The following is a 13,741-nucleotide window of genomic DNA, read 5'->3' on the forward strand; positions in this document are numbered from 1 at the left end:
TGCCACTAATCCTCTTTCTGCATTGCATGTGCATACAAGTAGCATCTCTGCCGTCTGTACAGGAAACGAAAAGAAATCCAAAGCCCAAGGGAGTGAGAAGAGATGGAATATTAGAGGGTATGTGAGAGGTAGACAAGGAGACAAGGAGATGGAGATGGAGAGAGGAGAATTAAGAGAGGAATGACAAGGAGACAACCAAAAAAAGAAAAGAAGGAGAAGAAGAAGAAAAAAAGGGACCATGTAATATCACGGATGATAGACGGGGCTGCTGCTCTCGCCGGCAGCACCCACGTCACCCTCCGTTCCCCTGCAGGGTAAATGCCCAATGCCACCCAACGACACCGTTTGACCGATACAAGTCCCTCGGTCTGTCATGTGAATGTAAATGTGAATGTGAGTGTAACCCACGCCGCCCGTCGTTATGCTCGTGGATATCAAATCATTGTATCGCGTATTTGGCCCGGTTCCCATATATACGCCTCGCCTGCTCATGCTGCTCATGCGAATTTCCAAACATGTCTCAAATGGCCAACGAAGAAAAAAAAGAAACAAAGAAGAATGAGAGGGTATGAAAAGGGGACAAAAGAAATGAGGAAAACAAGATTCCCAAACAAGACGACGCAAGAAAACAAAAAAAGGAGTGTAAAATCATGATTCCCCGCCACCGTCTGACGGACGCTTCCGTTTGCGCGGCCGCCGACCCTGCTTCTCCTCGTCGTCCACGAAATGGTTCTTTTCAATCTGGTGCTGCCGCAGGTTGTCCGCGCGTTTGCTGTACTGGCTCGTGCAACCCGGGTAAGGGCATCGGAAGATTTGGGGATTCTCGCTGTGTATCGTCCTCATGTGCTTGGCCATGCTGCCCACGAACCACCGAGGGTCGCCCTTGGGTCGATAGCCGCATATCTTGCAGCAGCTGTCAGATTCGACCTTGGTCGACGACACCGATGCCTCTGCTTTGTTGGGCGTTGACCCAATTGGGGATATCAGCGCATCGTCTTCCACAAGCGGCAGCGCATCAGCGTCCAGAGCCCGAGGCACTGCAGGCGTGGTGGCTATGGCGGCACTGCCTGGTGCTGTGACATATGCCGAATCCCCTGGTGTCCACTCGGCGGCTTCCCTGAGTGGGGCGCCGGCAATGGCTGCAGAGTCGGCAATATTGACGTCCAATCCATTGTCCGGGTTGAGGTCGACCATTGAGTCAAAGTCGAAGCCATCGAAGCCGTCTGATACCACGCCCACGATTCCAGCGAGCGATCCGGAAGACGGCCCCGATGACTCAACCCCGGCCTCCACAATGACTGGATTTCTGTTAGACTCCCTCATCAGCAGCTGGATGCCGCACCGGTGGTACGTCGACCGCGAGCTGAAGTAAGGGCTTTGCGTGTACAGCGAGTCGGTCTGCCGTCGGACCACTTCGACATATTCGTCAAAGAATGCGTCGGGAGGTAGGTATGTCTAGATGTTTTCGCCCCTGGTTAGCCGTCACTGCATTCTTATTTTTGGAAATAAAAAAAGTGGCTCTTTATCTCACCCTTCCAGCTTGCATCAGCTCTAGCTCCAAGCGACGCACGGTTCCCACTTCACTAGAATTAATCTGGTCAATGAGTTTCTCCATGCGGAGCTCAAATCCTGGAACGTGGGAGTATTGATGAGAAAAGATGTTGTCAATCATAAACCTAGCTGCAATGGCAAACGGTGAATTGTGGCTAGCGCCGAGGCCGTCCTTGTGGTGCTGCATGGCAAGTTCAGAGGCGTGTCCGGTGTAGCTGCTTTCGCTGATAGCCATGTACTCGAGTTCTGCGGTACAGCACATACATACACATTAGCGTCTTGGTAACAGGGAGGAGGGAAAGGGACGGGAGGATTGAGTGGGTGTAAGTACCATCTAGAAAGTAGGCCGCGATTAGTATCAACGGGTCGGACCTCAATCCTTGGGGGAACCGTTCGGGCTGTTTGCCCTTGGACATGCTAGCACTGGGAATGGGTGGCCGTGACTTTAACAAGGCGATAATCTCGTCATCGTTGACTTGACTCGGTTTCCAAAGAGTATAAACGACCTCGATAAAGGGTATCTTATCGTCATCCGAGAACCAATCGCTGTACAGTAATGCTTGCTTGAAGAGGGCGGCAGAGTGCTTGGAGGCATCCTGCTCATGGATCACTAGAGATAGAGAGAAGACAACGTGGAGGAAGCAAACGAGGTTCAGAGGTGATGAGGCCTGGCGGCCTTCCAGGATATCAGTCATGGTCTCCAGACCAATTGCGGCAACGGAGGAGAGAGGCATCTGGTTGAGCTGCATCAAGAGAGAGTTTTCATTGATGGTGTCGAGCTTGCTTCTCGATTCGGCAACATGCATCCGTAGCGCATCTTGGACTGATCTGGCCAGAGACTGCGTCGTGGTGGTGAGGCGGGAGGAATTGGCGTCCCGCATTAGACTTGACTCAATGTTACTAGTAGTCTGCTGTTGTGCAGGAGGAGGAGGAGGCGGCGGCGGTGCCAGGCTAAGGTCGACACTATTGGTTGAGGGCATCTGAGGTGCTAACGGGAGCTGGAAAGGAATATCGGCGTTGAAGGAAAAGGCAGCCTGGTCCAAGCCCATGGACGCCTGTGTCTTTTGAGGATCCATGGTGTTGGACAAGTCGTCAAACATGGGAATGTCGGCAGGAAGCTCTGATGGACACGAGTTGGCCACCATGTTCTCAAACTCCAAGTTGCTAAAGGGGATTGGTCTCGTCGAGGTGGTGCCATCAGCGGTATTAGTAGTGGTAGTGGTTGATGAGAAAGGGCCGGCGGGCAGGAGGCTCTGAGGACTGATGAGGTCGTCAGGTGACGTCAAGGCAGACTCGAAGCCGGACGTCTTGGTCCATCCGTTGGACCAGCCCGACATGGGCGAGATGTTGTAGCTGGCGGTGCTATCAGTGCTGTCGGTGCTGTCGGTGCTGCTGGTCGACCGGACAGAGGAGCTCGGCGCCAGCACCTTGCTGCGTCGTCTCCCTTGGCCTCGATACTGGTCCAGGTGGGTGTTGACCTGGAGTGTTGGACGATCAACCAACCGTGCTGTGCTGGGCTTCATCAGGCTTTGAGGTGCCACAGTCTGAGGGGAAGGTGGTGAAGGCCTCCAATTATGTACCATGAACTGTTCATCCATAGATGGCAGCGGCACGGTTCCCGGGTGGGAGCCTGGTGGTGAGATGGGGAATGTGGATGGGGGGAGACAGGGGATCATCCCAGGGGCGGGTATAGGCTCAGTCTCGGTCTCACACTCCGGGATAGTGGGGAGCAGCACCTCGCTCGAACCGATCTCATGTATCTCGGTCGAGAAGAGTTCGGCCTGCTGCGGAGGCGGAGGCGTGAAGAGCACGGAGTCGTAGCTTGGGGGTTCGTCCTCACCCCCGCTGCCGCCGCCATCGCCCGCGCCCAAGCCCATGCCCATGGACGCAACCAGCGCCAGGCTGTGAGACTTTGGCTTGTGGCCCAACGAACTGAAGAAGCTCTTGGCCATGGTCATGATCTTCCTCCTCTTGGACGGGTGGCCCAAGCAGCGTCTGCACTTGACATCGCTGAGCTGCTCGGGCTTCTCGCAGTCATAGCACCAGTACTCTCCGCCGGCGAGGTGGTCGCAGGAATACAGGTGTTGCAGCATGAGCTCATGGTTGGGGAATCTCTTGCGGCAGCGCAGCAAGGGACACTCCCGCCGCTCTTCGGAAGTCATCTTTTGGCAGGCATTGCGCTTGACGGCTGCCCATACGATGAACCTGTACAAGGCACACTCGTCGCTCGAAGTGTTGCGTGAGCTTCAGGGGAGGAAGCAAGAAAAAACGACTGTTAGTACGGAGTACGTAGCACATGAAACAAACAAACCAAAAAATCAAGACAAAAAAAAAAAAGAAAGGGTAGGGAGGCGACGAGGCGGAGCAGCAGAAACGAGGATATCGACTAATCGTTTGTCCTGGTCTTGGCCCCCTCCCCTCGTCTCCTTGGTTCCATCGAGAGAGGCTTGTCACTTACACACACGAAGTTGGCATCTCGCCGTCGACTGACGAAGTCACTGAAGATGCTGAGCTGCTGCTGCTGCTGCTGGAAGAACATGAAGCAACAGTCGACGACCGCCTGGGAGCCAAACGACCGCCGGTTGGGCTTCGGACTAGACGCCGTAAGGCCAGGGCACCAGGGTCGTCGACTTTCTTGTTCTCCATGGCGGTCTGTAGCTATGCCCTTGACTCTGTGCTTGGTGGACGAAGCGAACGGGCCCGGGCATAAGGGTAAGGTGCCGTAGGGCAAGGTACAGACGCAGGCTTCTCCCAACCAAGGGGCCGTCTGTGGAGATTTGTGCTGAATCGGGGGGGAATAAGTGGCAAAGTGTAAGAAGATGGGCAGGTCGAGGCGAGCGGCCACCTTTCAGGCACCGTCCATGGTGTTTTTCTTTAATCGCATGAGCTGGAGCCTTGGAGGCAGCTTGCCAACGGCGAGGTCCTACAAGCACGGGCGAATGAGGTCTAGGACTTTGCTTTGAGCTTAGTAGGACTCGCGCAGGGGTCTCTTCCGCGGCTGATTCTCGATTCGTAGTCGCAAGGCGACCAAGAGGAGGGGGGACCAAGGGATCCTCCTGATGGGCCAATTCTTGTCCTTGCCAGGCTGATCCCTGCGTCGTGCATCCCAAATCGGCCCCCCGACTGTGGCTTGAGGCCAAGTACCCTTTGGTGACGGGGTCTGCATCGTGTTAGTGCTTGGAGCGCAAGGCACCGGAGTCGCAGCGATGGCGGGCTTGTTGCGATGACGAGGGCATCACGAGGACCGCCGTCTTTGTCGACTTTTTTTTCTTTTCATTTCTTCTTCACGTTGGTCACTTTTTTCTTGATTTGGCCCTTGACAAGCATCATCGCCAACCCCGCTAGTGTCCGGTTTATTTGCGTTGCCGTGGACTGGACTGCAAAATGTAAGAATGGGCCAAGGCGTACTGTAGTAGTCCAGCCAGTGGTTTAACTCGTACTCAAACTCAACTCTGGCACAATCCCGTGAACGGGCTTAACCGAGGGGCAGCTGCGCCACAGCCAGGTACAACCAGAGATAAAGCTGAGGCGCAGAGAGCCGCTAGTATCTGACCATTGGAGCCAGCATCAGATCAGGGAAGCGGCAGCAAAGAATGACGTTGACGCCGGTGTTGTTGTTCATTTGCTATTTGATGCTGTCCATCATTTAGGACGGAGAACGGAGCACCGGTTCTCCAGCTCCAGTTCCAGCTCCATCTCCATCTTTGGCTCTTTTGGGCCGTTGCTTGTCTCAGATTCGATCACGAACGTATCGTCTTCACACCCACTTTTGGTGTTTGTTTTCTTTTCCATCTTCCCTCTTCCCTTGTCCCTTGTCCCGTACAATTACGTACTCACATCAATACCCAACCACGAAAAAACTACGGTACGCTGGACTTGAGCCTCCCCTCCTCCACCACCCCCCCAACCGTTTTTAGAGCCTCCAACCTCTGGGCTGCCACCGCCATAATCACAACCAAAACCGTGACCGCTCTTCGGGCATAATCGCAACGCCCGGTCCCCCTTATTCCATGTAGTCGTGACCTACAAATCATACAATTCGTACATTGCGCCGCTAAGGGCCATATGTAATGCTACATGGCCAGCTCCGTGACTCCGTCCATGTGCTTTGGCGTTTTTGTTTGCTGGCATTGGAGATGTGAAGCCACGTCAACTCGTCAACTCGCTAAGTGGGGTGACTTTATCTGTTTTTTTCTCTGTGTTTTTGCTCTTCCATTTCTCACGGCATTTTGATGCTGGCGATTCGTGATGCTATGATGCTACTGCAAGGCCTGCTGTGCATGTAGGTATGTGGCTTTTTTGGCAGAAATGCGTAGCCCCTTGCTGCACGAGCCAACACTCCAAAATTCATTTTTTAATTTATTTCCATTTCTTTTTTTTTTTTTAATTATTGATTTTTCTCTCCTCTTCTACGTATCTAGTAAAACCTCGCACTTATTACTTCTCGTTCCTGATCGGTACGACCGAGACACAATCCTCCTCGCATGCCCTTGCACCACCCCCAAGGCATGTCTAGCCCCCTAATTGCGTCGCGAACCTAAAGCCGTAGCTTCTGTGCCTCACACAAGCCACACACCAAAATGCCGTCGTGTGGCTGCGTGTGATTTTGGCACCAAAAAGCACAGAGCCAGCGTCGCCACTCTAAGGCACTTACAAGCTTCACAAGGCTGACTCGGGCCTCTAGCCCAGTAAGACGAACCCACATACACCCTCCAAACACCGTGAATCGAATCCGCCCCCAAACAGAACTGCCATTTTTGGGCGGCTTTACAAAGTAATCAGTAAAAGCCATTCCGTATTGGCGACGGTTGCCTCTTGGAGTGAGATTGTATTGCCGCATATTACCGCAATTCCGACAATCTACTACTTTGCTACTATACTTGAGTCAATATGCGTGTCAGCAGCGGCGGCGATACTTCACCTGCTAGTACATAGTAGGTTTCTTGTGGTAACATCGTCTCGACAGGTAGACATTTCTAGGCCTGGGATTCGACCGCTGAGAATTGAGAATTGAGAATTGGTAATCATCTTTTCGCCAGATATACATGCCATGTACAAACAGATCCCAAAGCGAGCCCAACTCGTTGTAACATGGCACTGGTACTAGTAGGAAATGCCCAACCTCTCATAGGTAGCAAACAATTGTGGTATTCCTGCGCTGGGCTCGCCAATGCTCCGTACTCTTATATACATATACATATACTAAGGAAAATACTTTGACTAAAGAAAGGGCTCAAACGTATGATATGATGCCGTAATGTGCGCTGCGTTGGATGCGGTGCTGTGCTGTGCCGTATGTGTGTGGCCTGAACAAGACAATGAAAAACGAAATAGGTGCATCCTTCTTACGAGGTGTGCAGTTAAGTTATAGCGGCTTGCCTCTCGCCATGACTTCTCTCAACACTTTGAGCTTCTCCTCCGTGACTCGAATTGCCTCCTGTACTTCTCGCTCATCCATCCGCTCTTCTCTCAGCCTCTCCTCCAAAGTTCGGGGGTCCGCTTCTCGCCTGCGAGCATTCGACCGCTCCACGGAGAGCCGCTCCAGGCTCACGCGCTCCTCTAGCCAACCCCAAAGCTCGCTGTCTTCCCGGCGCCACATCTCATCGTATGCCGCAAGACGGTATGCGCTCGGCATGGCAGGTTCCTGCCCAAACGGCGCGGGGCTTTTGTTGTTGGGCGTGAGACCAAACCCAAACCAAGTCGCAACCAACAACCCCACGAGAAGCCCGTATACAATATTGCCGGTGAGAATCGGTTTGAGTATGTCGACAATGGGTTCCAGGATGGGACGCACCGGCTCCAATAAACCCCAGTTTGCTTCTTCCTTCTTGGCCCGCGCACTGGGGCTGATGGATTCGGTTGATGATTGCAGTGCCTTGCTCTTCTTGCCCTTCTTCTTGCCCTTTGCAGCCCCATTTCCGTTAGTAGCTGACCGCGGTCGAGTAGAAACAGCCGCCTTCAGGGCCGCAAACAAGTCTTTACAGTACTGGGCCTGACCCTCGTTGACGTTCTTCTCGATGGTGCCTATATGAAATTGGTATGTTAGAGAAGTTGCAAATAAAAGGAACAAAATAAAGGGAAAGGAGGAGGAGATACGCACCCTTGAGCCAACTCTTGCCACTCCATTCCGTAGTGCAGTTGACTTGCACGCGAGTGGCATTATTCTCGGCCCACGAGAGACAGTACTTGGTCTTGACGCGGAAAATGTTTCCGCTGGGAACGTCAGGGTTCTGCGTCGCTACGCTGATAGTAACCGCCTTTTCAAAATCGATATTGTCCACCGTCTCGGTGACAATACACTTTGTCTGCTTGGGGCCAATCGGGGCGTTGAGGGGCTTGATGTAAGTGAAGTTGCGTGAGCGGCTGTCTGGGCCCAAGCCCTTCTTGTCCTCCATCTGCAAATCAAAACACTTTTGGTTTTCTGTAATCCACTTGCCCATCCACTCGGCAGAGGATTCACCGAATAGCATGCTGAATGCCTTACCCAAAGGAGCCGGGATGATCTCGTCAGCCAGGAACTTGTCGTAATGTGTGTCGGAATCGCCGCAGTCGGTCGGAGCGTGAGTCGCAGGGCCCGGGAACGACCCGGCACCAGCTGCGGGAGCTTGTCCTTCGGCAGCCGCATCAACCACTCCTGCGCTGGGAGCAACAGCGCCAGATGCTTTCCTATTTGGCTTGCCACTGTCTCCGCCATTACCACCGACGTCTGCTACCTGAGGTTCAGGGTCTCGATCGCTGTCCTCCTCGTAAAAGTCCTCATCGTCATCATCATCGCTATCCCCTTCGGAATCGGATCCAGCCGGCGTCTCAGGTTCTAGGCTCCCGGCCTCGACGTCAAGTTTTTCAGTCTTGTCGCCGCCGGTGCCCTCTAGGCGAACTCCGTTGAGCGTGCTAGTCAGGGTCGGATGGCCGAGCTTCCAGATGTTGACAATCAGATCATATGTAGCATCTCTACTAGTGAAACTGGCAAATATGTGTTTGGCATGAAGAGTCGATATCATCAATCCGTTTTTGAACACCAGGGCGGTGCTTCTCTTCTCCACAGATACAATCTCATCAAAACTCATAACCAATGTCGTTGTCCACCCAAGAATGTTGCTGCTAAAGCAAAGGTGGCCTTCGGAGACGTATAACCGACCATGTGCGAGAATCTCTCTCTGCAACGCACAGCTATAGTCTTCGATAAGGTAGTCATCGTCCGGTACACTCTTGAAGAATGTGTGAAAATCACGGTTCCTCTTCTTGCTAGCAATGGCGAATCCCGTGAGCTTCGGAGCTGGGCCAGCCGGCGCTGGCGGTGCGACCGTATTTGTGGTGGCAGTAGAGCTTCCCCGTTTCCGTTGCGCGTCGCTCTTCTCATCGGCCTGGTCAGACTGCGAGCCCCCTTGCTCCTGCTCGCCATTGGCTTCAAACAGCGACCTGGGCCTGCTGAGCGACTCGTCGAGGACAATGTCATCTCCGAGTCTGGGTTGGCCGTCAGCGACTGGAGCAGACTCGGACCGCGCACGAGTGTCGTTAAGGTCGGGAAATCGAGACGTTTCGGGGGCTGGCATGGCTGCTGACGGTTCCATAATACCAAGTTGACTCAAGCTAAGTTCTCCGGTTCCAATTGTTTTAACTGCCGGCTCCTTTTTATCCATTCCGCTGCTGGGCTGAGGCTCAGGCGGTGGGGGTTCCGCACGGTCGGTTTCCGTTTGGCTTGCGGCAGGGGACGACGACTGTGGCTTAGACGCAAGATTCGTCCGACTCTTGTTTCCTCCAATCCCAATGCCACCACCTTGGATGTTGCTACTAATTGTGCTGGCAGCGTTTTGGGCGACTGAGAACATGGACGAGAAGAATCCTGCGGAGTTCGGGGGCTGGACTTCGCCGATCTCAGGGGTGGGCGAGAGCGGAGCAGCTGTGATGTTGGACAGTTTGCTGGGTCCTATGCTGGCAGATCCCGATTTGGTTCTTCGATGTGCGCTTATACCCTGGGAGGAAGAAGAATCCCCAGCTGATGCCGGCTCCGAAATGACAGGCGGCAGCTTCTTGTCCAGATGCAGGGCGAGGGGGTTTGTTCTCTCGACGGGCGTGGGTGGCGTGTTGACAATGACGGGGCGGTAGTCGCTGCTGGTGGAAGGTCGAGAAAGGGTCGTGAGCCTCGAGGGCTGGAGTATCGAATGCTTCTCAGGGGAGGCTGTTGTCTTCGCCGCGGCTGGTGGTTCGGGGAGCTGAGCTATCTCGCTTAGAGCCTCCTTGGACGCATTCGGAGACGAGCTCCTGGAGGATCCACGGCGGAGGCGCCGAGAAAGAAGAGACGGGCGTCGTTCGCGAGGGTCTAAGTCGGTGACCTGCACGACAGGAGATGCCAAAACTGATGTCGTGGTCGCACGAGCTAGTGGGGGGCGAGAGCTGCTTCTGATTCGGTGTCAGATCTGAGGTTGCAATGCACATGTATGGAGGGGGTTGACGGCATACGTGGGCGGAGGCGAATGAGGACACAGGAAATGCGAATACGAGCGAAGGGAGGGTGATGGAGATGCGTGTGAGTGGGCGAGAAGAAGAAGAAATAAAAAAAACTGTAGTTAAAGAGTGACGAATAAACAAACAAGATGATTCAAATGGCGCAGAGAGAAAAGAATTGGAAGAGAAGCTGGGCTGTGTGGCGCTTTGAAGGAGCGTGCGTCTGAGCTCAAAGTGGACGGGAGAAGGAGAGGGAGGTAATATTAACTGCAGATTGGCCGTGGAGCTTCATGCAAGGCTACAAGGCCTGTAACTTGCGCTACCTGTCATTTCGACACTTGACACTTGCTGCTGATGATGATGATGATAATGACGGTAAATGCAACAAGGAATGCGTGGTGAATTCAACGACCAAGATGCCAAAGAAATGGAAGACAATCCATGCTTACCGCTCAGACTCGGCGTCCGCATCTGCGCCGCCCGACTCGTACGACCCAAAGCTGTGGTCGTCCATGTCGTCGTCGTCGCCAACGTTGATCGACGCCGCATCGTCGCTGTCTCGCGCAAACTCGCGGCCATCCTCTCGCCCCGACGCATCTGATTCGTGGCCTCCCGTCTTGACTCTTCGCCTGCGCTTGGCGAGAAGCTTGCCCAGGCCGCCCCCGTTGTTGCTGTCCATTCTGTCTGTCTCTTGGCCGCAACGCTAGAGCTGGCCGGATGAGGCACGGACAAGGCGGATCAGAGCCGGCTGATCCAGGTGTCGAGGGGAAGTAATAACTCGTTGCAAATGGAAATATTGAAAGAAGAGTGTGGAATATGACGAAAAAGCGCGGATTGATTGCTCTGGTAAGCGGTGGGCAAAATCCCCGCTTCGTCTCTTGCAGCGGGCTTCTTTTTAACTATCACAGAACAATCGAGGACGTCGTCGTCGTCGCGCGACCGTTTCCAGCATGATATGATACCGCAGTAGATATTATATAAATAGCATCGCCCGCCTTACCGTCCGACTCCTGAAATCAGGACTAACTTAGAACAGCCCCGTCCGATTCTGCGCAATTTGCACGGGACGCTTGATCGGGGCCGAGGACACGGAGTCTCTCGCAGAGATGCAAGAACTGGTCCTTTCGGGCTAATGACGAAACAGGACAGGGAAGCTTGTCGAGATTATGTGACGAGGCCCCCCTGGAGAGGAGAATTCAAGGTGGGGTTTTGCTTCTCTTAGTGCCAGCATGACGGAGTTGTTGAAGAACCGTGGAACCCTTTGGCGGCCCAAGGCGATGCTGCTAAACTAGACAACGGGTTATTACTAAGGAGCTGTCCGTCGAATCTGTACACGTATGTTTCAGCGCCTTGTCGGGAGATGCAGAGACCCGAAACCCGTCGACGGTTGGTGATGGCATCTTCCCTTATCCTTGTCCGGAGCGTGCAATTGCTTCCTATTTGGATCCTCTTTCGACACAGCCTACCTTAGCATCAGGTAATTATTTCGAAGAGGATACGAACCAAGGTTGCTGTACCCTAAATTAACAGAAACACGTACACACACACTTTGACAGCTTAATCGCCGCTTTCGCCCAATTTGGCTCAGCAATCAAATACTCTAGCCGCCACATCGCACAGTGTTTCCCATTAAGTTTAGGGTTCTTTATAGGTTAACCGTCTTATTCAAAGACGTAGTTTGGATCCAAAGCTTAAAGTCGTGCGCCGCTGCTTCAAAGGGATACCAGCCTTTAACGGTATATTATACCACAGCCATGCGGATGATACCGAGGCTCTCCACTATCCCAAGTATATCCGGGTTGGCAGATAATTTCTCTATATACTCTACAATGTGGCCGGGCAATTACAGGCTACTCGCTGTCTATAGCAATATCATTTGGGGGTATCAATATCTATAAGAGCCAGAACGGTGCAGAAAAAAAAAGGACAAGAAAGACGCCATCACTCTTGGGGCTGGACTGGCGACAAAGAACAAAATCTAGGAATGCCATGCTCCCGGAATTTCGCAGCTGTATCAGTCGTTCAAACTACGCCGCTGCACCCAGCCCTGCCAGGATAACGACCATGTTCTCGGGAATACTTGACAGTCCGCAATTCCGGTCCTCGTTACCTTACCAGAGCCCCATCGGTTCACCACTGAACAGATTTCATCGAATTGGCCGTGGCTTGCCTGAGCTATCCAGTTCCTGGAACGTAGACGTGCCGCTTCTTCGTGTTGACCTCCGCAATGGCCGCAGCTTCGGATTGCCTATTTTGGATCGCTTCCAAGACTTGGGTGCGCCATTAACTGTATATCCCTTTCTGACCACATTTCCATCGGCGGCCTGCTGTGGTGAGGAGGAGAGGTGAGGGGTCATATCGGATGTCGAGGTTTGTGTTTTCTGACGCTTATTTCCATGATCAACATCAACGTCGTCAGACCTGGATCTCTTCTTGGAGCCCTTCTCCAAGCTTTCGACGGTAGTTTGTGGTATAGAGGAGCCGTTGGGAGGCAAGGTAGGCGCCGGGCTATGTGTTCTGCGACGTTTATGTTCATGATCATCACCGCCATCATCGCCATCAAATCTGACTCTCTTCTTCGGATTCTTCTCTGTGCTTTCGACGGTAGTTTGTTGTACGGAAGAGGAAGCGTTTGGTGCCAAAGCGGGTACCGGGCTTTGAGTTTTCCGACGTTTATTTCCACGGCCGTCATCATCGCCATGGGATATGGATCTCTTCTTGGAAGATCCATCGATAGCTTGTTTGATAGAGCCGTTTGGCGAAAGCTTAGTTGCTGGGCTTTCCACCCTTTGACGCTTATGGCTATGGTTATTAACGGTGGAATCAACCCCACTTCTACTGGCAGCTCTGTGAGAAGAAAATGAGCCATGAGGTCTTGAGATGCGTGAAGCAGAACTCTCCAGTAGCCGACGTGTCCCTTCACGAGTGTTGATATCGTCGTCAGATGAAGTTATCTCCCTAGTAAGGTTTGAGCTTCCATAAGATGAGTATAGCCATATAGGAGCATGGTACTAACTGGATATCTCCCGCTCTCTTTTCTCTGAATTCCTTCTCTTCGATTGACTTTTCCCGAGCCTTGCGCTCTTCTGATGCATAGGCCCAGTCATACTCAGTGAAAATCTGTGTTTCACAACTGGGAGAGATCGGTAAAACATAGTCATCTTCTTCAGTAGGGTCTTGCATTTCTTCATCATCAAACTTTTGCTCCTCCCTAAAGTTAGTCATAATGTTATTTGGCACCTCATCTTCTACACTATCCGCCTCCCAACCAAGGACGTTGCCTTGTAAGAGAGATAGGAAGTGCTCAAAACAGCCTGTTTGGCAGACCATGATTGCTGCGTATTGCGCAGACCAGCATGGGAAGCGCTTCTTTTCAAAATGAGAAGCTGTTGAAAGTTTTTTGATTTGAGCCATTAGTTCCTTCTGCCGCTGTTTATTTCTTTCCATGAACAGTTTCTCAAAGTCTTTTTCGTCAACTGCAATTTCCGCTATTGCTTTTGCAGTGTTAAAATACTCCTCTACGCCAAACATTGGGATTTGCATAGTGTTGAATCGCTTCCAGTAATCTCCCCAGAGCGATCGAGCGCCACCAATGTTTTTTTTGCTAATCGTCTCGGACCATGTCGTGTTTCGAGAATTTTGCATGACCGGGTCTGGAGCTTCGAAAAAAGGCATTGTGTATGCGCTGACCCGTCGGTCAGTCTGCGGTCGCAATCGCGGTCGCGGTCGCGCTTCTCGTCTCAAT

At 52.7% G+C, this 13,741-nt stretch overlaps 3 protein-coding genes across 3 annotated transcripts; all 3 read right to left on the reverse strand.

The window, feature by feature from the left end:
* Positions 1-648: 648 nt before the first annotated feature.
* On the reverse strand, positions 649-4,197 carry TRIVIDRAFT_68807 (uncharacterized protein; the record flags this gene model as incomplete). Its single annotated transcript, XM_014099126.1, has 4 exons — positions 649-1,455; positions 1,532-1,797; positions 1,883-3,795; positions 4,010-4,197. The coding sequence occupies 4 exons, from the start codon at positions 4,195-4,197 to the stop codon at positions 649-651; spliced, it is 3,174 nt and encodes a 1,057-aa protein (XP_013954601.1).
* Positions 4,198-6,622: 2,425 nt separating this feature from the next.
* TRIVIDRAFT_213439 (uncharacterized protein) lies at positions 6,623-10,675 on the reverse strand (the record flags this gene model as incomplete). The annotated part of the gene is made up of 3 exons (XM_014099127.1): positions 6,623-7,575; positions 7,652-9,660; positions 10,446-10,675. 3 exons carry the CDS (start codon positions 10,673-10,675, stop codon positions 6,917-6,919), a joined length of 2,898 nt encoding a protein of 965 aa, XP_013954602.1.
* A 1,468-nt stretch (positions 10,676-12,143) lies between these two features.
* TRIVIDRAFT_68805 (uncharacterized protein) lies at positions 12,144-13,671 on the reverse strand (the record flags this gene model as incomplete). The annotated part of the gene is made up of 2 exons (XM_014099128.1): positions 12,144-12,969; positions 13,013-13,671. The coding sequence occupies 2 exons, from the start codon at positions 13,669-13,671 to the stop codon at positions 12,144-12,146; spliced, it is 1,485 nt and encodes a 494-aa protein (XP_013954603.1).
* Positions 13,672-13,741: the final 70 nt, after the last annotated feature.

The sequence above is a fragment of the Trichoderma virens genome, assembly GCF_000170995.1.
Source record: "Trichoderma virens Gv29-8 chromosome Unknown TRIVIscaffold_80, whole genome shotgun sequence".
Taxonomy (NCBI): Eukaryota; Fungi; Ascomycota; class Sordariomycetes; order Hypocreales; family Hypocreaceae; genus Trichoderma; species Trichoderma virens.